This window comes from Ambystoma mexicanum, chromosome 1q (genome assembly GCF_040938575.1).
Source record: "Ambystoma mexicanum isolate Mex_15411 chromosome 1q, UKY_AmexF1_1, whole genome shotgun sequence".
Classification (NCBI taxonomy): domain Eukaryota; kingdom Metazoa; phylum Chordata; class Amphibia; order Caudata; family Ambystomatidae; genus Ambystoma; species Ambystoma mexicanum.
The window spans coordinates 1,041,710,305-1,041,735,349 of record NC_090922.1 but is presented as its reverse complement, the minus strand read 5'-3'; the positions used below and the strand labels follow the sequence as shown (position 1 = coordinate 1,041,735,349).

The 25,045-nt window shown below is 44.7% G+C and overlaps 1 protein-coding gene across 1 annotated transcript in view; it reads right to left on the bottom strand.

Moving 5' to 3' along the window:
* Positions 1-303: 303 nt before the first annotated feature.
* The window catches only part of LOC138541074 (calcium-activated chloride channel regulator 1-like), a 275,621-nt gene continuing 250,879 nt past the window's right edge, over positions 304-25,045 (bottom strand). Inside the window, exons 13-14 of the mRNA XM_069641727.1 lie at positions 10,390-10,614; positions 304-3,757 (exon numbers count right to left, since the gene is read on the bottom strand). Of these exons, the coding sequence (XP_069497828.1) occupies positions 2,262-3,757; positions 10,390-10,614 (1,721 nt within the window). The 3' untranslated portion in view covers positions 304-2,261. The remainder of the gene's footprint in view (positions 3,758-10,389; positions 10,615-25,045) is intronic.

Below are 25,045 nucleotides of genomic sequence, written 5' to 3'. Positions count from 1 at the left end.
GAAATTGGTACTCATTTATCAACATCGGAAGGATGAAAGGCTGAGTTGGCCTTGCTGGGATTCGAACCTGCGACCTGCAGATCACGCTCAGATCACAGCAGCGAGCGCTCAACCTACTGAGCTATCTTACCGGCCTAAAAGGGCTAGTAAAGGGCTGCACAGAAGTAACCTTTCACTTAAGGAACAATAATAGTTCATGGGGTCCCAAACAGTGTGAAAAGTTGTGCTTCTCAATCGTACACTCCCCCTCACACCATTACACAAGAAGGGTCAACCTTAACCACCCTTCTCTGTATTTCTTAAAAGAGTGTACAGTAGCAGTGTATTCCACTCTGTACAGATTCCATTTCTAAACTCGAAATGAGACAGATTTAAAAAAATACATATACTTAAAAATAATGCATGCACATTTTCTGCAGTACTGCTATAGTATTTTGGGAAACCTGCCTGTGTTACGGCCGCACAGGCAGCACTCCCGCAGAGGGGGTCCTTTGCCCTGATTGCCACAGGTGGCAATGGTAATTACTTCATTTGGTAATCAATGCCAAAAAAACGGCCCAACTGCTCCGGAGGGTCATGGCATCCAATAGCAAAAAGGACTGGGAAAACAACTTCTGTAATGGCACATCTTCCAGGGAGACACAGACACAATGGCGGGAAAATTGAATAAAACCTAGCATTGCTGAAAATGCACCTGGACAATCACCCAGAGCGCATGATATGAAGAGGTAGAACTCCTTGTATTAGGACAAGCAATAGTTGACGGTACTTAGGATGGCGGGGTATGGACGGGCAGCTAATCTGCAGAGACGTTGGAAAAGGGACCGGTCCCGACTGTGCACGACTATGGCATGACTTCGTCCCATAGCCAGCATGGCCACCAGTGAAGCAGCTGACTGTCCTCCCCTTGCTACTAAGGCACGGAATCTAGCCTCCACTCCTTTAGTTCATCATCCCACCTGATGCCAACCCCCCATACATTCGGCCATGGCACTGTTTCATGTCGGGCGTATGCTGGCAAGGTATTAGCATAATTGACCTAAAAACATTTGATCGAATTCTTTCGACCTTGTTTTGGTCACATCTAATTAAATATATATATGGGCTGGGTAAGGGTATAGATTGGGTTGAGGGTAAGTGGGGGTGTTGCGGGGGTCTCCCCTCGCATTTTAGACCAAAGAAAAGGTCAAATAAATTCGATCAAATGTGATTAGGTCAAATGTTTTAGGTCAAATTGCCCCAAACCTACTGCATAACTCCCATCCGTTAGTTATCCAGGCAGAGATGTGTACTGCATTACTCCACCTCCAGTCCACCATCCACTGCTGCATCAGTTGTACCTGTGGGGGCCCGCTGTTACCCTCTCCCTAGATGCGGAGGGTGCTAAACACTTTTTTTGATCTCTTTCCTGCAACTCCATCAGAAACTCTGCAACCCATACTGGGCACATTTTGTACTCGCACTTTTTTACGTTTGCATCCTATTTCCAAAGCAGTAGAAAAAGGTCCCAGTGCAAAAAAGTCCATTGCTGAAATATATAAATGTCCCTGGTCAAATTTTTGCATTGGACAAAAATGGCACTGCACTGGTACGGAGTTCATGTAAAATGAACCGACTTTATAAGAACAAAAAATGACAGCAGGACCCAGTTTTGTGACAGTCCGCCTCTTTAAAATCACATGATCATTTGCGCGGACATGGAAATGGCAAAAGCAGTTTAGCATTATAACCTCTGCGCTGCCAGCTACTCCTAGGAAATGTTCAGACAGTATGATATTAAGTTCCCTTGCATGGCGGCCTATTTGAACACTGCATCCAGAGTATGCTACGACAATATCAGTACATTTGCTTCTTTGAAAATGAACAATATTTGCTTATATGTGCTGATTATTTTGATTGTATGCATTATTATATGAAGGAGTTAAACCAGGCCAATGAATTGATCAGAAATGTAACAGCCCTTAATGATTAATACATATCTTGCATATCTATACATGTGGTGGGAGTATTAGCCTGCTAAGCAACAACCATACCGCTGTCAGCGTGTTCTTAATGCACCTGCTTTAACCCTGAATCATTGTTGGCCTTCTTCTGCTCCCACACCGGTCCAGCCAAAAGACATGGCTGGTCTGCCTGAGAATGAAATGGGAGCGATGGATGGCCCACTCTCTAGTCTTTTCACTGAAGATGAAATGTTCCTCCTTGGCCATCTTCTGAAGCAGTCCTCTTATTCTTACAGTTGCAGATGAAACCACGCTCATTTATACTTGAAATAAGGCAAATAGCACAGATGTAGAGCACACCATTGTTGCCATAATAATAACGTTGCAGGAGGATGAGATGGCATTTGCTGAAGAACAGGTAGTGGTGATTCGAGGAACTGTTCTGGATGTCGAGGTTGAATTTTGTGGTGAGGAGTAGGCAATTGTTGAAGGTTCTGTCGTATTTTTTGAAGGAGGTGGTGTGGAAGTATCATTGGTAGGGGGAGGTATTGTGGAGGAGATATTTGAAGATGCTGGTGTGGAGTGACTCGGGTTTGAAGGAGGTGGTGTGGAAGTATCATTGGTAGGGGGAGGTGCTGTGGAGGAGACATTTGAAGATGCTGGTGTGGAGTGAGTCAGGTTTGAAGGAGGTGGTGTGGAAGTATCATTGGTAGGGAGAGGTGCTGTGGAGGAGACATTTGAAGATGCTGGTGTGGAGTGAGTCAGGTTTGAAGGAGGTGGTGTGGAAGTATCATTGGTAGCGGGAGGTGCTGTGGAGGAGACATTTGAAGATGCTGGTGTGGAGTGAGTCAGGTTTGAAGGAGGTAGTGTGGAAGTATCATTGGTAGGGAGAGGTGCTGTGGAGGAGACATTTGAAGATGCTGGTGTGGAGTGAGTCAGGTTTGAAGGAGGTGGTGTGGAAGTATCATTGGTAGGGAGAGGTGTTGTGGAGGAGACATTTGAAGATGCTGGTGTGGAGTGAGTCAGGTTTGAAGGAGGTAGTGTGGAAGTATCATTGGTAGGGAGAGGTGGTGTGGAGGCGACACTTGAAGGCGCTGGTGGGGAATCGGAAATGCTTGAATTATCATTCGGAGACAAATCTGGCGTGGAGACGGTTCTGGTTGAGATTACTGATGTGTTGCTAGTACTATTTGTGGGAACTGATGTGAGGGGCTCATTGGGTGAAGGAGCTTGTGTTACAGTAGTCCAATTAAAGGTAAAATTAACGGTAACTGATGTGGTGCTGGACATAGTTGAGTATGTCCCAGTAGTCTTGATTGTAGGAGTGAGCGTTGATGGAAACTGGTCTGTGGTAGTTGTTGTTGAGGTGTCCTCAGTTGTAAGAGCTGACGTGAAGGTGAGCTCAGTGGAAGGTCCCCACCTTGATGTAGCTGTGGTTGAAGGATCTGTTGTGGTTGGAGCAGATCTGGAGGTGGAATCTGTTGAAGGAGCTTCGATGGATGGTGTAGTGGGATCGAGAGTGAAGACAGTGGTCGGGGGAGATGTGGGTGGAGACATAGTTGGGGCAACAAACATAGCTGCTTGTGCTGTGTTTGATATGTCAGACCTCAAGCCGGATCGATCAGTGGCACGTAACGCGATGTAAAGGATGGTGGCGTTTGCCAATGGAAAGCTTTCTGGAGTGAAAGAGAATGTTTGTGCAGAGCCAGCTGCCCCGACTGTTAGACCTGACACGTTCACACCGGTTGCCTTGTCAAAAAGGTTGCCTTTTAGATCCAGTGGATGTGTGCTCATTCTGATCTCGTATCTCTCAGCTGAAAAGAGAAAGAAGGATTTTTTTTAAGTATAGAAGCCTGTCTGGATCTGTCAACCTGCCCAGAAATACATCTTAAAAATGCGTTTATGGCTGGCACAAAAACAATCATTATTGCCACCAAATGCATATATAATGTAAGCATGTGCTAGGGAGAATTTTGAACAGCCCTCTGGTCAGGCTGTTTGACCATCTGACCTGATGCGTGTCACCCAAAAGGCAAGACCACACTCACCAGTGTTAGGTGTAGCAGAGCAGTCAGGCTTAGTTTTAGAAGAGGGGGGGGGGGGGCTAGGAGGGAGTGACAATGAATCCCAATAGTTACCACAAAATAACCCACCATGCTGGTATATTGAAAAATATACACTTCTTTGCAAGGTCACACAAACAATATAAGCATTCAGGTGAACCATAACACACAGAATAGCACAGTGTAGCAATGTGTTAACATCGTATTCTTAGCCTTCCTTCCCTATTGTACTGTATCTATACCTTCTTTTTTTCCATACGTTGCAGCATACCAAAAACCTCCAGTAATATTTATAGTAACCACTGTTACCTTGTACTTGTTTATATCTTCTGTCTCCTTTAAGAACTGCATTGTCATTGTTTGATTTTGTTCTTTCCTTATGGGAAAGTTGTTTTGATTGTATGTAACCACTTTGTTCATATTATGCACCCAGATGCCCCAGGGCAAGGTGCGCAATACAAATACAATAAATAAATAAATAAATACAGAATGCAGGTTTGCTATTACACCCTAGGTATGTATTACAATGCTGTACATGCGCACAGCACAGTGAGAAAACATAGAGGTTGTAAAACAGGGGTGCACAGTGCCCCACAAAGCCAGGAGGGCTACCAAAGTCCAGGATATATTTTAGGTTTAAACTGCCTCGGCACAGAAAGGCATGTTACACTCCAAGCAGGGAAACAACAGTACTACACAGACTGTCTATATCCTGAGGCAGGAGAGTAAGGAATACATGTACAAATTCCAAATAAATCTGGACTAGTCACCACGAATACAGGGCTTAGTGGAGAGTTCCAGGCATCCTAGGAGGACCCGTGAAAAATGCCACAGTTTAGGTTAATACCTCAGTATCACTTGTTGGGGGTCCAGTGTTGTAAAAAGTGCCCCACAAGAAATAACAGAACAACATCTGGAGGCTGACGTGAGGTAATTGTGAAAAGCCAGGTAAGTCCCAGTTCCTCCCCACAGATACAAAGAAAACACAGCTGATCTCAGAGTACACCAGTGGAGACCCTAAAGAAGAGATCACTGCTAGGTCTGAGTACCAGCAACTCCAGGAGAAGAAAGGATTATCAGGATTCAGCCCCCAATGTAAATCTATGGAGAAATGCGGTTGCGGGTACCTGCAGAATCCAATGACCACAGACCATGCATGTTGGGGGGGCTGCTCCGGGTCACTGGCGGCCCCCATACTCATGTCGGTGGGCACCCGACTGGACACACAGGTGTGGCACTCATGGTGCAGACTCATGGGTGGGGGGTCACCTCACCCGCTCCGGATCACCGGAGCGCCACACGTGGCCAGGGGCACCTGGCGCACAGCAGCCCCGGCCATGGGGGCACCCAGGCCGGGGTTGCCACCCTGGCCAGACTCACATGACAGGGGAGACACACAGGGACGGCATTGCCCGGCAAGGGCACCGTCCTCCAGCTGGGCCCCGTCCTTGCATGGTGCGCAAAGGAACGACGCTGGAGCCTGATGGTGGCAAGATTGACGAGCCGGAAGCGGCCTGTTACTTTTATTATGTTGGTCATGTGGCTACTGCCACGTGACCCATGACAACATCCCGGGAGCTACCATGCTCCCAGGGGTTTACTTTGCAACACCTTTCCATTTTTTAATAAACAACAAAACAAAACATATGCCACTAACTACGTGCTATTGCTCCTATGACCACTCTACTGATAAACCCTTTATTAACCTGGGTGAGTGGTCTTACTATGACAAAATAACTCAACGAGGTTCTGGCACTCTACCCGACGCATTCCGAGCGTGACGTGTGCACACCATCACATTGCCCCCCCCCCTCACTGGGCCATTTCGAGCTAGTCCACCTCCGCAGGCCCTTCATTCTTCATGGGGATGTCAATGATGATTCGCTCCTCCGCATCTGTGGATCCGCCAGACAACAGTCTGTGTCCCACCAACACAAAAAAGGCCGGCAAAGCCGCACCTGGGAAGGCCCAGGGGCCACATTGGCCAGGTCCATAGGAAATTGTGACAGGGTGGCAGAACCCGCTCCTTCCACTTTCCCCCAGGGCAGGTGTCATGTGCCACCCTCAGCTGTTCTTACTTGAGGGCACACAAGCACTCCCTTGGGGAGCTGCTACCCTGTGGCTGGCCGATGAATGCAGCCCTCTCCACCCATTGAGCATGGAGACCCTTCCCGTCAGTCCATCTCCTTCGTGGGGCTCCCTTCTTGCCCTCCCACATGTTCATTTGTATGCCTCCCTCCACACTTGATGTTGGCCGAACTGCAACGGAGGGGCAGGCATCTCACCTCTTTGTTGAAGTTGGGGGAGGGGCCGCCGGGCACCTCCTCTGCCCGCTCTTTGGAGCAGGCCCTTCCTTGTCCTCGCGGGCCTAGTTGGTATTGGGCCCGCCTCGTTTCGTTCCTTCCAGTGCCCGTCGGGGTGCAGCCCGGCCCTCCACCTCAGTGGACGCCGCACCCCTTCTTTGAGGGGAGCACACCTCCTGTTGTGGGCAGCCGCCAACCCATCCTCCTCCTGCGGGGGACTGGGCGGGCAGCTCGCATCCATCTTCCCATCGCGGGCCCCGGTGGAAGTCGGGCCCGCCTCACCTTGCTGCAGCTACAGGGCCGCTCAGCACCTTATGGAGAAAGACGCCGCAGATCTCCCTTCACACAGGGGGGGCAGCGGCACCAATCCTGTTGGGCAACACCCCCTCCATTTGTTACTGTTGCCTGCATCCTCGTTCCCCTTTTTTTTCTTCCGCAGGCCCAGTTGAAGTTGGGCCCGCCATTCTTGGAGGGGGCGCCTCAGCTGCGCAGCTCGCGGTTGGGGAGGGGCAACTCCACTCAACATTTCTGTTAGCTCCCACGTGGAGCTCTGCAGACCTCCTTGCCGGCACCAAGCGCACACACGCATGTTCATTTTTTTTTTTTTGATGCGGGACTAGCCGCCGCTCTTCACCTTTGCGGGCCACGGGTGGGGGAGGGGCAGCTCACCTTGTCACTGCGGCTTCCACATCTTTGGGGGAAACTGCACCCCTCCTCCCCCTCGCAAGCCACGACGCTAAACATCCTCCTCGCAATGGGGGTGGGGCAGTGCCCGTTCAGTGTGGTACGGGCCGGGGCAGCGCAGTTCTTCTCCCCAGGCGGGGACACTGCAGCGCCCGGGGACACTGCAGCACCCGAGGCCAATGCTGCTTTCCTTTATTAATGCGGCCACGCCGCGGCACCGCCCTCACAGTGCGGCCGAGACGCCGCAGTTCACTTCTCCTCCACACGGGTGGGGGAGCGGCTCCTTGTTGCCTTTGCGGGCCCAGTTGGAGTTGGGCCCGCATCGTTGTTTTTCATGCAGTGAGGTTGGCCGCTCTTTGTTTCCGTGGATTGCGGGTGGGGGAGGGGCAGTTGCTCCCCTTCTTGCGGCCGACGCCGCGGGCCAATCTCCTCGGGGCCGCCTCAGCTGTTTGACAGCCCCAGCACACCTCCAGTGCAGCGGCCGACGCCGCTCGGGGCCGCCTCAGCTGTTCGGCGGCCACCTTTCTCCAGCCGACTCCACTGCCCGCTCCCCATGCGGCATCCGCCTCTTTCTTCCCGCAAGGGCGGGGGAGGCAGCGCCACACCATCCTTTGGGGCATGCAAGGCCCCTACTCCTCTCCGTTGTTCTTCCTTGAGGCACGCGGGGCCCGTATCCTCGTCGCCATTGTTGGGGGGGCTGCTCCGGGTCACTGGGTGGCCCCCATACTCATGTCGGGGGGCACCCGACGGGACACACAGGTGCGGCACTCATGCCGCGGACTCATGGGTGGGGTCACCTCACCTGCTCCGGATCACTGGAGCGCCACACGTGGCCGGGGGCACCCGGCACGCAGCGGCCCCGGCCCTGAGGGCACCCAGGCCGGGGTCGCCACCCTGGCCAGACTCACATTGCAGGGGAGACACGCAGGGATGGTGTTGCCCGGCAGGGGCACCGTCCGGACGGCGTTGCCTGGCAGGGGCACCGTCCTCGAGCTGGGCCCCATCCTTGGGCCCAGCGCATGCAGCACAGCACCAGCATGGTGCGCAAAGGAACGACGGACGCTGGAGCCTGATGGGCCGCTTCCGGCTCGTGAGTCTTGCCACCGTTACTTTTATTATGTTGGTCATGTGGCTACTGCCACGTGACCCATGACAACATCCTGGGAGCTACCATGCTCCCAGGGGTTTACTCAATAACCTACCTACCCATGAAGGATCCGGTCACCCATGGACTTTAACCAAGAGCTAGGGGCGACCCCAATGGCCCAAAAGAAGAACAATCATATTTCACAGGAGTGGGTCACAATATCCAGCAGTGATAATTGCGACGGAGAAGGCTGCAAGAAGAGCACGAAAGCTGCACATGGCACTCCCTGGCAGCTCAGCAGGCCTGGATGTCACACCAGTATAAATGGCCCCTGCAGCTGGAAAAGGACGTTGGCCACTGGGGACGGCCCCGAGAAGCAGATCCTATGGTGTGTTGGGGTCCCAATAGTGACAGTTGGGGTCCCAATAGTGAATAGGCAGCAGCTCCCAGAACCAAGGTGGGGGACCCTGATGGTAAAAGGTGGCAGACAGTAGTAAAATTGCACGGAAAATAATCCCAACATAGCAGGCCTCATCCAAGCAGATGAAGTAGACAATCAGCAGGTTAAGAAAGAGTCTGAGAGTATGCCTAGCACTTCAAAATGCAAACCAGAGCACAGGCAAGGGACACCAGTCTCACCACTACAGCCAGACTGGGTCTCAAACTCGTCATAAATGGTTTATGGTGACAAAATCCACTATCGGGTAAACAAACCTGCTCACCTTATGAAAATCTGGCAGACCTGAGTGCAGGAACCGGGATTCCCCTAGATGCACCTTCACTCACAGGGGCAGACCTCTGCCAGCATACCAATCCCATTAGGGGATTTAAAAACAAGACGTTGGTGGCCAGCCAATCAGGATGGCCCCAAAAACCGCCAAGTACCCAGGCCCACCCCCACAGGAAGTGTAGTGGCCTGCTGTCCATTTTGAACCACCAGCAGCGGTGCCATGCTAGACTCATAAGGAACCCACGTGTGCACAACAGCCATTTAATGCCTTCTTCTTACTTTACCTGAACTAAGAAGACCCGAAAAACCAAATAGTGGAGAGTAAGACTTAAAAACCCATTCATTCCCCACTACCGTAATCGTACATTGAGTTACTAATGCAGTAAGCTGTCTTGCAGCCGAAAAAGAAGACAAGACTAAATATTAGCTGCCACCAGTCTACCCCCTAAAAGCAATATGGCACCCAAAGCAGGTGCTTAAGTAGCATCCCTTGGCTGTGCAGACTTATGGGTGAACTAGAACCAAATACTGTTATGGAGTGAAAAGGAATGTAGTGGTAGGGGAACTCAGCAGACCATCTGACGACACAATATATCAGAAACCCCAGAAAATAAAGGGGAAAATGCAAAAAGAGTATGGGTCTCATAAAATGGAACTCCGGAAAATGGAAATCTGCCTTGACAGCATGTTTCTTACAAAGGGCCACGTTTGAAACATCTGAAACATGTTCAAGTTGGTACAGCTACGGACTACCTCCGCTCACATCCAAGAATCTTTCATTCTGAAAAAATGCTCTTTCCACTCTAGTGAGAGCATTGTTTGTGGCACACAATCAGACACACACTGGATTATAGGGGAAGTGTGAGATTCCCATTTAAGATGGGATCTTGTGTGGGGCAAAGACAGAGTTGGTCTCTTCTGAACCAATCTGAAATCCTTCTTGATTCTAGAGACATGGAGGTCATTACGAGTTTTGAGGCAACCATGGCACTATTTGCGCCATGGCTGCCTCCAAACTCGTGTCCGGGTTCTCAGAATGGGGATTTACTGGATCATCCCAACCTTAGAGGACCTGGTAAGTCCCCATCCTGAAAACCATTCCCCATTCCCATTCAAGCCCCCATAGGGCTCAATGGGAATAGGTAAGGAGCTAATAACGGGCCTGCAAATAGCCGGCCTTAGTGGGACCCGCTAAGGGACCTCGGAATACGGCGGTAAGGGGTTAACAGCACCGGCATCCTTATCGGTGCCGTTAACCCCTTACCCCCGCACTCGTAATGAGGCCCATAGAATTTTTAATGTAGTGCTTACATTGCCTGAGGATCACACCCAATCGTTGAAATTATCTATAATACAGTGAGGGGGCCCCTTGCGAAATGTGGTCAGGTGGTCCGTGAGATTGCCACCAGCACCCACCGACATAGCAAGGACTTGGGCCGAGCGAGTACTCCCCAACGGGCTCCCTCCGCCTCCTCCCGCAATCTTATTATGGATGCTGCAGGAGTGTGTGTTATGCAGTGCTCTATTATTAGTAGAAGCAGACTTCTCATTAAGTTAAAAAAAGACACATCAAACACACCTTGGCCGACATCGTAGTCACCTCCAGGCGCCGTCCATGATAAATGTACTTTATTGTCTGCTATTCGCGCCCGGAGGTCAGTAACTCTACATGGAGGAAATAGGTCAGGCATAGATGCAAATCCGGACACAACAAAAGAGCCCGAAGAGGTGGTCCGGGTGAACACACCCAGTTTTGCCTGATCACCAGTGACCACAGGCCTCAGGGGATTCATCTGAGGGACACCTGGAAAAAAAGAAAATCACTGCTTCAGATTTGAGCGGGTGGCACTATTTATAATTTCCAGTTTGACTTTAATAATACATTTTTACGTGAACATTAATAGGAACACATCGAAGCATATAAGACGCCTCAGATACATGAGTTAAGTAAAAAACAAGTTCTTGCGCATTTATGTGTAGAATGAGATACATCTTAGCTTCTGACAACTGCGCACACTTTTATCACCATTAAGGGCAGGCTTGTAATCAGAGCTTTCATTATACTGTTATGAATGAATGAATACAGAGAGGAGGTAATCTCATTGGCAGCCAATTACATTTCCAACCGCTGAGACACGAGTACCCGTACCAAATGCAAGCAAGCAAGTGCCAAACCCACCTGGGGGTTTATGGGGCTTCCCCCTAAGAAAGATTTGTTGAAAAATGGAGTGCCTCTGTTCACAGAAGAAATTTCACAGCAACAAACTCATCGGATTTATAGATCGTTCTAAATGGGACACATATTCTCATATCTCCGATGCCAGGTTGGCAACAGAGTACAGGGGAGAATGCCCCTGTAGCACATCATGCGTGGATGCACAGTAGTCACACATTTGCCCAGCTCATTGCAGCTGTGCCGCATGCAGTCTGCCACTGAGACAATGGGAACATGGTAATCATAAATCACATGGTGAACAAAATTACACCAATGTCAAATTGTATGCCAAGATATAGAACTATATCAGTTTGATGTAATGTGACAGGAAAAATAATGCATGACATTGTACACCTTCTAAGGTACAAACAATACAAATCGAAACTTCAAAAACAAGCATTGACAAAGCCAACAGTTTGGGCTTTTCACCTGCTTTTATCGGTGTTCAGTTAATATCACTATGGCAGTGCCAGGTTTTTGAATAATGTTGTGGTATGCAGTAGACAGAAAGCAAGTAAGAGTCTGCAAGTAAGTGTTCAAAGTTCCTTATTTAAGTTCATTGTCTAAATATTAAGTACATAGCAGTGACCATATATGTATTTCACACCAAAGATATTTGTTTTTCCACTTACTCATTGCAACTTCTTGTAATGTCCCTTCTCATGTTGCCACTAGGTAGAGCTGGCAGAGGCAGGGAACACTGGGTAGGGCCGAGCCAGGAGTAAGCCTTTGGGTCTGGCTCTAGAAGCGCAATGCGGGCAGAGCCAGAGTCGCATAGTGGCTGGGCCAGGGGTGGAGGCCAAAGGGGTTTGCGGCACGCAGGGGGAGGTGTAGCAGGGGCAGCATTAGTCTTTTCTTATGGGGAGAGGGGGTGGGAAAGAGAACAAGGGGATGGTGCTGGGGAGATGGACAGTTTTGGGGATAGCAGGAGGAGCAGGGAAAAAGAAGATGGTGGCACGTGGGGCAGGTGTGGACAGCGTGAGTATTTTTTCTAATAGTGAGGAGAAGGCTGGGGGAGTATGGGTAAGGGGCACAAATGCTGTAGAGGTAAGGCAGGTGCTTGAATTACCTTTAAGTACTCCCGCCAGCCTCTACCCCATTGTTCAGGAAGTGCTCTGGCCCATTCCAGCCAATACAGTGGCTGGGGTGGGACAGGAAGTCTGGCAGCATGGACAGGAAGTCAGGTGCCAGGCACCTGAACGTGCTACCAGCACACCTTCAGCATTTTATTTTACGATTTTCCATGTTATGGCAGCATGTGAAGCTCTTGATCAGCCCGAACATTGGGCAGGCACTGGCCCGAGAGAATGGTCAGGCCAGAGCCCCAGTTTAGGCCCAGGCCAGCCAAGCCACACTGGGCTCACCCAGCTCTATCAGTAACTATAAAAAATGGATGATGCTCCTTGCAGTGCCCTTTTCTGTGAAGTCACTTCTGTTGTTGTGCGCTTCTGTTGGTGTGAATACATAGGCAAATTAGGAGGTGTGCATGTGGCCTGAACAGATCTCTAACAGTTCAGGTCCTGCATAGAAAATGGCTCTACAGTTTTGTTATTTGCATGTGCTCCGTATGTGCTAAAATGCCATATGTCACTAATGTTACTAAAATGTTAATGGTGTAGAGTAGATTGGCTTTGAATGACACTGTGTAGAACCGCTTGCACTGTGCTACTACGTCTAAAGTGACCTGCAAAACCATTTTGTAAAGTTGGCCACCCTTGACGGAAAATGTTGGATGGGGAGGGGTGTGTGAGAAGCTAAATTATTATCGGACATTTCAAAGAAAATCTAGGTCCCAAAGTTAATGACGCAGGCACAGGGCGAAAGGTGGAATGCTTCAAACATAAATATTATAAACCAAGAAGTCTACAAAGTACTGTTTAGAAGTAGGAATGACTTTGAAATTCGCTCTTTTGACCCATAATCAGACAAACCTATCTGCACTTCTCACATACCTGAGCGAGCTTGAAACCTCTGAAAATTCTAATGTATTCAACGTAAACTCCTTTCCTGCACACGGGCACAGGCTGCGAAACTCGGCTGTTTTACAGGAGGATTGAAGCCCATCTGGGTACAGAATGTTTCTGACGAGCTGCATCAGCCGAGCCCGGAGAGTGTCATGAAGAAGGCACAAAGTGCGCCGCTCACATGCCCTCTTCTTGGATGCAATCACATGGATGCAATCACATGGATGCAGTGAGATCAAAAAGTATCCACTGCTCAAGTTCTTGCCCTGTTGCTTATTTACACTCTATTCTCGCAGAGCGCCCAATGCGGGAAGAGGCCTCACTTCTCAGTGTACTGTACCTCTCACAGGACTTCACAGCTCAAGGACTATGAAATATGCATTGATTTTAGTCTATATGAAGTGTGAAATAACAACCTTAGTGCTGGAGAAATGTTCATCTAAAACAGATTAAAAACGAAAGAACAACGTGCCCAACATATAGATCCAGTGTCATTCCTTGTTCAAATGCAGTTACGTAAAGGGGTAGTTCACTCAAAAATGTTATGCTTTAAAAATTTAATAAAATAAAATATTGGTATTGTTTTAAAAAACAAATCCTATGGCAAATCATTTTTAAAATGACCAATGAAATGTTGATTTTGAAGCACTTGGAAGCAGCAGCTTTCTAAGCTCACGGATTTTGAGCACTGTGTGTGTTTGCGGGATTTTGCTCGCACTTCGGATTTCTAGCTCCCTGCTCCCTGCAGCCGGCATACGCTGCGTTGCTGGCAGCGAGGAGCTAGAAATTCAAAGGGCGAGCAAAATCCTGCAAACACACAGAGGACAGTGCTCAAAATCTGTGAGCACTGTCCTCTGTGTGTTTGCTGGATTTTGCTCGCACAGACTAGCTCTCCGCTGCTGGCAGGCACCACATTGCCGGCAGCGAGAGCTAGAAATCCTGAATGCAAGCAAAATTCTGCGAACCCAAAGAAAACAGTGCTCACGGCTGAGAGGATCTCAGTGCTCCGACGTGAGTACTGTGGTGTTCCTGGCAAATTCTGCATGACATCTAGTTGCCAAAATGGCTTTATAGTGAAACTTTGAGTGGGGAAACAGGCAAATGGTGGTGCAGCGCACAGCTTTATGTTTCAGCTGGATCTCTGTGAAGGCGCCATGCCTCAGTACAGTGTGATTGAAGCTTGTTGTGTACGTGTATCTGCTTACTCCATGTATTGGTTGGTTCCTCCTCAGTGACCTTGCTGTCAAACATCAGTGAATAAACACAGCACGTGAATAGATCTGTGCAGTAAGCGTCACATGGGCCTGATGAGATCAGCTCTCCCCTCTTCCCTCTTTCCACTTAAATAGGTTCTCTGCTTTCAATCAACAGGTGAATGGACATTTGAAAAATTATTTTCCACAGGAACTTTTAAAAAAAACAATGCCAATATATCTTTTTATTATTGGCAACATTTTTAAAGCATAACATTTTTGAGATAACTATCCCTTTAAAGAGGAACACGGATCAATGTGAAGGCATGGACTTAAATTGCATTCAGCAACAGAAAGGAAAAACATATTCTGAGTACATATTTTCCACACTAAGATGCATGGTATATTTTGAATTCTAAGATGGCCGCTAGTTTCTGCTTGTTTCCAGAGAGCTTCCTTAGAGACAGTCATCCAAGATGGCTGCCTCCATGAAAGAGCTCAAAGAGTTCCAAGATGGGCAGGATTAGCATGGCTAAGGGCAGGGAATGGGAGGGATTCAATAACCGATATTTGTGTTGCCTAGCGCACACCTAGGTTTAAGGTTTTTTTACAAAATTTGTTGAAAATTTACGGGGTGCCGGGGAGAATAACAACCTTGACACTGGGTTGTTTTAACCTATGTAAATCCAACAGATTGTCCACAAGATTGTGGAACTCTCCCGTCCCCTGCACACCCTTTATACTGTAGAAACAGTCAATATTTCTATACAATAGTAATATTCAGTTTCTTTCAGAAAAAAGAAGAAATTAATGAGAGAAGCTAATTCATGACACTATTATAATAAAACAGAATGATGGGGACCATCGGTTTTAATTGAATTTTAAATTAATTGTTACAGATATGAATTTCAATTCATTCATCATCCAGTCTTTGTAAACATAATAACATAAATGTATTCATTTTGAGGTTACATTCAATATTATAATACAAGGGCATACAAGGTACTCATCACACTTTCTATGTAATAGGCTTTTCACATGATATATCCAAAGAAAGTAATGATGAATATTTTCTCGACGCGTTTCGGGGTGTCCCCTTCTTCAGGAATTGATAGCCCTCTTCATTGCCGTTAATCTTTGTTTCGTCTATAATGTATGATACAATGATCAGATTTTAGATTCTCACTGATAACTGTCATTTAACTCTTGGGAGAAATTTTTAATAATAATCACCTGGATGTTCAATGTGGAATATCCTAACTGGATTTATTGTCAATAGCAATATCAGCTCAATAATGGTTATACAACCTGTAGATGTGATAAAAAGACAATAGGGAAAGCTCAATTAAAAACGGGATCTTAATTCATGAAGGAAAATCTAGTCATGTAATATCTAAGAAAAAATATTACCTTTCGGTATTTCTGTAAGAAGCTACTACATCCATGGAATGGGTCGCTGTGGTATGTAGAGAGTCCTCAGGTACGGAGGTAGTGCAGTAATGGGCGATTCCTCAACTCGTGTCTGTAAAGACGCGATCTTGTATACTATATAAGATATAAGAAAACAATTGGATGGGATAATTGTGTAGAGAGTATTCTGTGAAGGCCTCTAGGCTCATGGTATGCAATTGGGGAGCTGTTTACAAAGGATTCTCTTACCTCCTTCCTGAGAAGATGGCCGGTGCTGTAGCTCGAACCGTTCTACGCGGTTTTTCACTAAAGATGGCCACTATTTACATTATGACGTCATCACGTCGAAGCGTGACGACGTCACAATGTTTAGAACGTCAACGTGTGACGGGAAAACAGACGTCATACGGGCATATTTTAGAAAACAATGTGTGATTAACCAATAGTATATAGGTGTATATCTATACCGGTGCAGGGAGTTTGAGTCAAATGAAATAAAGATGAAAAGAGTCGGAAGATCAATATGAGGAGTGTCTCATGTAACTTCTGGGATATCTATTGTTTACCACGGACAAAAATTAATCGAATATTGGACATCCGTGTGTTTACTATTTCAAGAGAAGCATGCTCACATTCTATGGTCTGTAACTTAATACATCCTATGTCAGTAAAAAATCATCCTAAGTGAACTGAACAAATTCAAAAATGTATTTAACAGCAATTGATATTGTATCCACACTGGGTTTCTGATTGGGTCAGGGGAAACAGTATTTAGTTACAAAAATGAGGCTAAACTGTAATCTTCGTTCATCCCATTGGGAGCTAGACTGTTTAGTCTCTCTATCCAGAAGATTTCCCTCTGGTTCATACGTCTGGCATGATTGCCACCTCTTGGGGCTCTGTTCACAATTTCCAAAATCACAACCTTTAGTTGAGAAATATTATGTTTCTTTATGGAAAAATGTCTTGCTACAGGTGAGTTAACACTGTTGGTACGTATGTTACTTTTGTGTTCATTCCAGCGCTCCTTGGCTTTCCTTTGTGTCTGTCCAACATAGTAAATGCCGCATGGGCAGCTTAAACCATAAATGATTGATTTCGTGTCACAAGTGGCAAAATCCTTAAGTGGGATTTTTTGGCCATTTGATGGGTGTCTTACATAGCTTCCCTTCATTATGTTGTTACAATTGCCACAACTGAGACAAGCAAACGTACCTATTTTCCTCTTGGTGAGGGTTCTTTGATTGTCCACTCTCGGTCTTTCTGCTTTAACTAGGCTATCCCTGAAGTTCCGACCCCTCTTGTAGGCGATTATGGGTGGTTCAGGAAAAAGTCTCTTTAGTTGTGGATCCAATTTGATTATACCCCAGTTCTTCTTGATCATCCTTGTTATGTGATGACTCTGTGCTGAATATCTTAAAGCGTAGAGAAATGGGATCTCCTTAGATCTATTTCTTGATATACGGAGGTCTTTCCTCTCCAATGTGAGTGTTTTTTCTTCTGCTTTCTTGATGATAGACTCTGGATAACCTCTTTCCTTGTATCTTTGTGTCATCAATAGGTTTTCATTCCTCAGGGTGTCAGTTGTTGAGATAATTCTCTTTAGTCTAAGGAATTGACTGTAGGGTAAATTATTCTTTAAATGCGTCGGATGATGGCTCCTGAAGTGTAACGTGTTGTTAACATCGGTGGGTTTGTGATAAATATTGGTGATTATCCCATCTTCCCCAATCTCTAGTTCAACGTCCAAAAAATGTAGTTTAGGGGTTCCAATTTCCATTGTGAATTTGATTCTGTCGTGGCCTAAATTGATGTATTTCAGGAATTCCTCTAGTTCGTGATGTTGTCCTCTCCAGATGACGAAAACATCGTCAATGTATCTTTTCCAGGTGATGATTTTTTTGCTAAATTTTGTTGGTATCAAAATCCATTTCATCTCCAAATGGTACATGAATAGATTGGCATAGGCTGGGGCCATTGCTGACCCCATTGAAGTTCCTGATGCTTGTAAATAGTACTGCGTCCTGTATCTGAAATAGTTGTTAATGAGTATAATTTTGCTTAATTTCATTAGGAAGGTTTTGTTCGCTTCACATTCATTTCTTAGTAGGCACCATTCGAGTGCTTCCAAACCGTCTTGATGTGGGATACATGTATATAAACTCTGTACATCAAACGAAACCAGTAGATCATTTCTGTTAATATCTGTTAAGGTGTCTAGGTGATTGAGAAAATCTGTGGTATCTTTAAGATATGTTGTGGTTGTTTGGACTATGGGTTGTAATGCCTTGTCCACATAAACTGCTAGTGGGTTGAAGATACTATCAGTTCCCGCAACAATCGGTCTGAGGGGGGGTTTTGTCAAGTTCTTATGTATTTTTGGCAGTCCATAGAAGATTGGAGTAATAGGATGTTCATTAATCAAAAACAATTTAGTCTTGTTGGAAATCCATCCTTGGTCCTCAGCTTCCTCAAGCGTAGTTTCAATAATGCTTGATATTTCTTTGACCGGATCTTGTTCAATTTTTATGTACGTGTTCTCATCTGTTAGGAGCTCCAAAATCTTCTCCTCATAGTATGTAGTGTCCATAATAACTATGGCCCCTCCTTTGTCTGCCGGTTTTAGGGTCAGGCTTCTGTCATCCGCAAGGTTCTTGATGATTTCATTCTGCCTTCTCCTGGTGTTGTAGTTCCTTGTTTTGGTGAAATTAACCCTTTTGAGATCTTTTATCATCTGTTCTTCAAACATTCTGATGGTTATGTTATTGACTTGAGGGTCGAAATGACTCTTGGGTTTCATTTCTAAGTATTGATGTGGCTCTTGTGTAGTGTTGATTCCCATTTGTGAATCAAAAAAGACTTTGAGTCTCATTTTCCGTGCCAGTCTATGAAGATTGATTTTTTCTTCCAGCAAATTGGAATTCTGGGTTGGTATAAATGTTAAACCTAGGTTCAATGTGTCCGTTTGGTCTTTGGATAGTGGTTTTGATGAGATATTAACAACTAGTTGTTTGGTTTGTTCCGCGATCTTAGATTTCTTATTGCCTCTTCGCGTAGTCTTTTTTCTAAAAAAACCGAGGGAGTGGTTTGTGCGTTAGAGGTAGTCGCTTCTTGTGATGTATGTATAATCGGTCCACTTTCCGCGTTCTCCCTATTGATGACTTCGTCCCCACTTGTAGGTATTTCGCTACTGGATCCACTTGATTCTTGTCCCGGTGTTGGTGTTTTGTGGTTTTGTGGTCTTCTACCTGGTGCGGTTTTGTTTTGTGCGTAGTATTCTTGCCAGGAGTATACTATGTCCTGAAGATAATCCAACGTATCTCTTCTGAATTTTCGGACTTTGCGTTGTTCTATGTCCTTTTTGTAGTTGTCCAATGTTCTGTTCACTTCCTCTATGATGGTTGTTAATTCCTCTTTGTTTTTAAATTTCGACAGTTGTTCTGTCAGGTCTTCGATTTCTCTGTCGAGTTTGCTGACAGATTTTGCTAATTCCTCGATTGTCAATAATATAAGATCCAAAGAGCATTTATTTAAGATCTGCTCCCATTTCTTCACAAAGTCTGGGTTGTCCTTGCACAGTGTGGGTCTTAAATATACCCTTAGTCCTCTTGGGATTCTTTGTGCTCGGTAGTATTGTGCTAATGTAGTAGCGTGTAGTTTTTGCGATATCTCCCTTCTGATGACCCTCTCCAATTGTGTAATAAGTTTCTCTGGACTAGTCGTTGTTGGTGTGGTTGTTTCAATTTCCTTCAAAAGCCCTAAAATTCGTGTGGCTTCCTCTTCATTAAATACCAAAGTTGTGGCGTGTTTTTCTGTAATTGCATTGATCTTTGAAAAAGACATCCCTTAGGGAGGCAGAGGTGATTGTTAGTATTTCTATTGGGTGCTGCTATGGCTGTTGTGTCACTCCCTAAGTATTTTTAGGGGGGGGGGGGGGCAGAGAGCAAGAATCCAATATTTGTGTTGCCTAGCGCACACCTAGGTTTAAGGTTTTTTTACAAAATTTGTTGAAAATTTACGGGGTGCCGGGGAGAATAACAACCTTGACACTGGGTTGTTTTAACCTATGTAAATCCAACAGATTGTCCACAAGATTGTGGAACTCTCCCGTCCCCTGCACACCCTTTATACTGTAGAAACAGTCAATATTTCTATACAATAGTAATATTCAGTTTCTTTCAGAAAAAAGAAGAAATTAATGAGAGAAGCTAATTCATGACACTATTATAATAAAACAGAATGATGGGGACCATCGGTTTTAATTGAATTTTAAATTAATTGTTACAGATATGAATTTCAATTCATTCATCATCCAGTCTTTCTAAACATAATAACATAAATGTATTCATTTTGAGGTTACATTCAATATTATAATACAAGGGCATACAAGGTACTCATCACACTTTCTATGTAATAGGCTTTTCACATGATATATCCAAAGAAAGTAATGATGAATATTTTCTCGACGCGTTTCGGGGTGTCCCCTTCTTCAGGAATTGATAGCCCTCTTCATTGCCGTTAATCTTTGTTTCGTCTATAATGTATGATACAATGATCAGATTTTAGATTCTCACTGATAACTGTCATTTAACTCTTGGGAGAAATTTTTAATAATAATCACCTGGATGTTCAATGTGGAATATCCTAACTGGATTTATTGTCAATAGCAATATCAGCTCAATAATGGTTATACAACCTGTAGATGTGATAAAAAGACAATAGGGAAAGCTCAATTAAAAACGGGATCTTAATTCATGAAGGAAAATCTAGTCATGTAATATCTAAGAAAAAATATTACCTTTCGGTATTTCTGTAAGAAGCTACTACATCCATGGAATGGGTCGCTGTGGTATGTAGAGAGTCCTCAGGTACGGAGGTAGTGCAGTAATGGGCGATTCCTCAACTCGTGTCTGTAAAGACGCGATCTTGTATACTATATAAGATATAAGAAAACAATTGGATGGGATAATTGTGTAGAGAGTATTCTGTGAAGGCCTCTAGGCTCATGGTATGCAATTGGGGAGCTGTTTACAAAGGATTCTCTTACCTCCTTCCTGAGAAGATGGCCGGTGCTGTAGCTCGAACCGTTCTACGCGGTTTTTCACTAAAGATGGCCACTATTTACATTATGACGTCATCACGTCGAAGCGTGACGACGTCACAATGTTTAGAACGTCAACGTGTGACGGGAAAACAGACGTCATACGGGCATATTTTAGAAAACAATGTGTGATTAACCAATAGTATATAGGTGTATATCTATACCGGTGCAGGGAGTTTGAGTCAAATGAAATAAAGATGAAAAGAGTCGGAAGATCAATGTGAGGAGTGTCTCATGTAACTTCTGGGATATCTATTGTTTACCACGGACAAAAATTAATCGAATATTGGACATCCGTGTGTTTACTATTTCAAGAGAAGCATGCTCACATTCTATGGTCTGTAACTTAATACATCCTATGTCAGTAAAAAATCATCCTAAGTGAACTGAACAAATTCAAAAATGTATTTAACAGCAATTGATATTGTATCCACACTGGGTTTCTGATTGGGTCAGGGGAAACAGTATTTAGTTACAAAAATGAGGCTAAACTGTAATCTTCGTTCATCCCATTGGGAGCTAGACTGTTTAGTCTCTCTATCCAGAAGATTTCCCTCTGGTTCATACGTCTGGCATGATTGCCACCTCTTGGGGCTCTGTTCACAATTTCCAAAATCACAACCTTTAGTTGAGAAATATTATGTTTCTTTATGGAAAAATGTCTTGCTACAGGTGAGTTAACACTGTTGGTACGTATGTTACTTTTGTGTTCATTCCAGCGCTCCTTGGCTTTCCTTTGTGTCTGTCCAACATAGTAAATGCCGCATGGGCAGCTTAAACCATAAATGATTGATTTCGTGTCACAAGTGGCAAAATCCTTAAGTGGGATTTTTTGGCCATTTGATGGGTGTCTTACATAGCTTCCCTTCATTATGTTGTTACAATTGCACAACTGAGACAAGCAAACGTACCTATTTTCCTCTTGGTGAGGGTTCTTTGATTGTCCACTCTCGGTCTTTCTGCTTTAACTAGGCTATCCCTGAAGTTCCGACCCCTCTTGTAGGCGATTATGGGTGGTTCAGGAAAAAGTCTCTTTAGTTGTGGATCCAATTTGATTATACCCCAGTTCTTCTTGATCATCCTTGTTATGTGATGACTCTGTGCTGAATATCTTAAAGCGTAGAGAAATGGGATCTCCTTAGATCTATTTCTTGATATACGGAGGTCTTTCCTCTCCAATGTGACTAACAATCACCTCCGCCTCCCTAAGGGATGTCTTTTTCAAAGATCAATGCAATTACAGAAAAACACGCCACAACTTTGGCATTTAATGAAGAGGAAGCCACACGAATTTTAGGGCTTTTGAAGGAAATTGAAACAACCACACCAACAACGACTAGTCCAGAGAAACTTATTACACAATTGGAGAGGGTCATCAGAAGGGAGATATCGCAAAAACTACACGCTACTACATTAGCACAATACTACCGAGCACAAAGAATCCCAAGAGGACTAAGGGTATATTTAAGACCCACACTGTGCAAGGACAACCCAGACTTTGTGAAGAAATGGGAGCAGATCTTAAATAAATGCTCTTTGGATCTTATATTATTGACAATCGAGGAATTAGCAAAATCTGTCAGCAAACTCGACAGAGAAATCGAAGACCTGACAGAACAACTGTCGAAATTTAAAAACAAAGAGGAATTAACAACCATCATAGAGGAAGTGAACAGAACATTGGACAACTACAAAAAGGACATAGAACAACGCAAAGTCCGAAAATTCAGAAGAGATACGTTGGATTATCTTCAGGACATAGTATACTCCTGGCAAGAATACTACGCACAAAACAAAACCGCACCAGGTAGAAGACCACAAAACCACAAAACACCAACACCGGGACAAGAATCAAGTGGATCCAGTAGCGAAATACCTACAAGTGGGGACGAAGTCATCAATAGGGAGAACGCGGAAAGTGGACCGATTATACATACATCACAAGAAGCGACTACCTCTAACGCACAAACCACTCCCTCGGTTTTTTTAGAAAAAAGACTACGCGAAGAGGCAATAAGAAATCTAAGATCGCGGAACAAACCAAACAACTAGTTGTTAATATCTCATCAAAACCACTATCCAAAGACCAAACGGACACATTGAACCTAGGTTTAACATTTATACCAACCCAGAATTCCAATTTGCTGGAAGAAAAAATCAATCTTCATAGACTGGCACGGAAAATGAGACTCAAAGTCTTTTTTGATTCACAAATGGGAATCAACACTACACAAGAGCCACATCAATACTTAGAAATGAAACCCAAGAGTCATTTCGACCCTCAAGTCAATAACATAACCATCAGAATGTTTGAAGAACAGATGATAAAAGATCTCAAAAGGGTTAATTTCACCAAAACAAGGAACTACAACACCAGGAGAAGGCAGAATGAAATCATCAAGAACCTTGCGGATGACAGAAGCCTGACCCTAAAACCGGCAGACAAAGGAGGGGCCATAGTTATTATGGACACTACATACTATGAGGAGAAGATTTTGGAGCTCCTAACAGATGAGAACACGTACATAAAAATTGAACAAGATCCGGTCAGAGAAATATCAAGCATTATTGAAACTACGCTTGAGGAAGCTGAGGACCAAGGATGGATTTCCAACAAGACTAAATTGTTTTTGATTAATGAACATCCTATTACTCCAATCTTCTATGGACTGCCAAAAATACATAAGAACTTGACAAAACCCCCCCTCAGACCGATTGTTGCGGGAACTGATAGTATCTTCAACCCACTAGCAGTTTATGTGGACAAGGCATTACAACCCATAGTCCAAACAACCACAACATATCTTAAAGATACCACAGATTTTCTCAATCACCTAGACACCTTAACAGATATTAACAGAAATGATCTACTGGTTTCGTTTGATGTACAGAGTTTATATACATGTATCCCACATCAAGACGGTTTGGAAGCACTCGAATGGTGCCTACTAAGAAATGAATGTGAAGCGAACAAAACCTTCCTAATGAAATTAAGCAAAATTATACTCATTAACAACTATTTCAGATACAGGACGCAGTACTATTTACAAGCATCAGGAACTTCAATGGGGTCAGCAATGGCCCCAGCCTATGCCAATCTATTCATGTACCATTTGGAGATGAAATGGATTTTGATACCAACAAAATTTAGCAAAAAAATCATCACCTGGAAAAGATACATTGACGATGTTTTCGTCATCTGGAGAGGACAACATCACGAACTAGAGGAATTCCTGAAATACATCAATTTAGGCCACAACAGAATCAAATTCACAATGGAAATTGGAACCCCTAAACTACATTTTTTGGACGTTGAACTAGAGATTGGGGAAGATGGGATAATCACCAATATTTATCACAAACCCACCGATGTTAACAACACGTTACACTTCAGGAGCCATCATCCGACGCATTTAAAGAATAATTTACCCTACAGTCAATTCCTTAGACTAAAGAGAATTATCTCAACAACTGACACCCTGAGGAATGAAAACCTATTGATGACACAAAGATACAAGGAAAGAGGTTATCCAGAGTCTATCATCAAGAAAGCAGAAGAAAAAACACTCACATTGGAGAGGAAAGACCTCCGTATATCAAGAAATAGATCTAAGGAGATCCCATTTCTCTACGCTTTAAGATATTCAGCACAGAGTCATCACATAACAAGGATGATCAAGAAGAACTGGGGTATAATCAAATTGGATCCACAACTAAAGAGACTTTTTCCTGAACCACCCATAATCGCCTACAAGAGGGGTCGGAACTTCAGGGATAGCCTAGTTAAAGCAGAAAGACCGAGAGTGGACAATCAAAGAACCCTCACCAAGAGGAAAATAGGTACGTTTGCTTGTCTCAGTTGTGGCAATTGTAACAACATAATGAAGGGAAGCTATGTAAGACACCCATCAAATGGCCAAAAAATCCCACTTAAGGATTTTGCCACTTGTGACACGAAATCAATCATTTATGGTTTAAGCTGCCCATGCGGCATTTACTATGTTGGACAGACACAAAGGAAAGCCAAGGAGCGCTGGAATGAACACAAAAGTAACATACGTACCAACAGTGTTAACTCACCTGTAGCAAGACATTTTTCCATAAAGAAACATAATATTTCTCAACTAAAGGTTGTGATTTTGGAAATTGTGAACAGAGCCCCAAGAGGTGGCAATCATGCCAGACGTATGAACCAGAGGGAAATCTTCTGGATAGAGAGACTAAACAGTCTAGCTCCCAATGGGATGAACGAAGATTACAGTTTAGCCTCATTTTTGTAACTAAATACTGTTTCCCCTGACCCAATCAGAAACCCAGTGTGGATACAATATCAATTGCTGTTAAATACATTT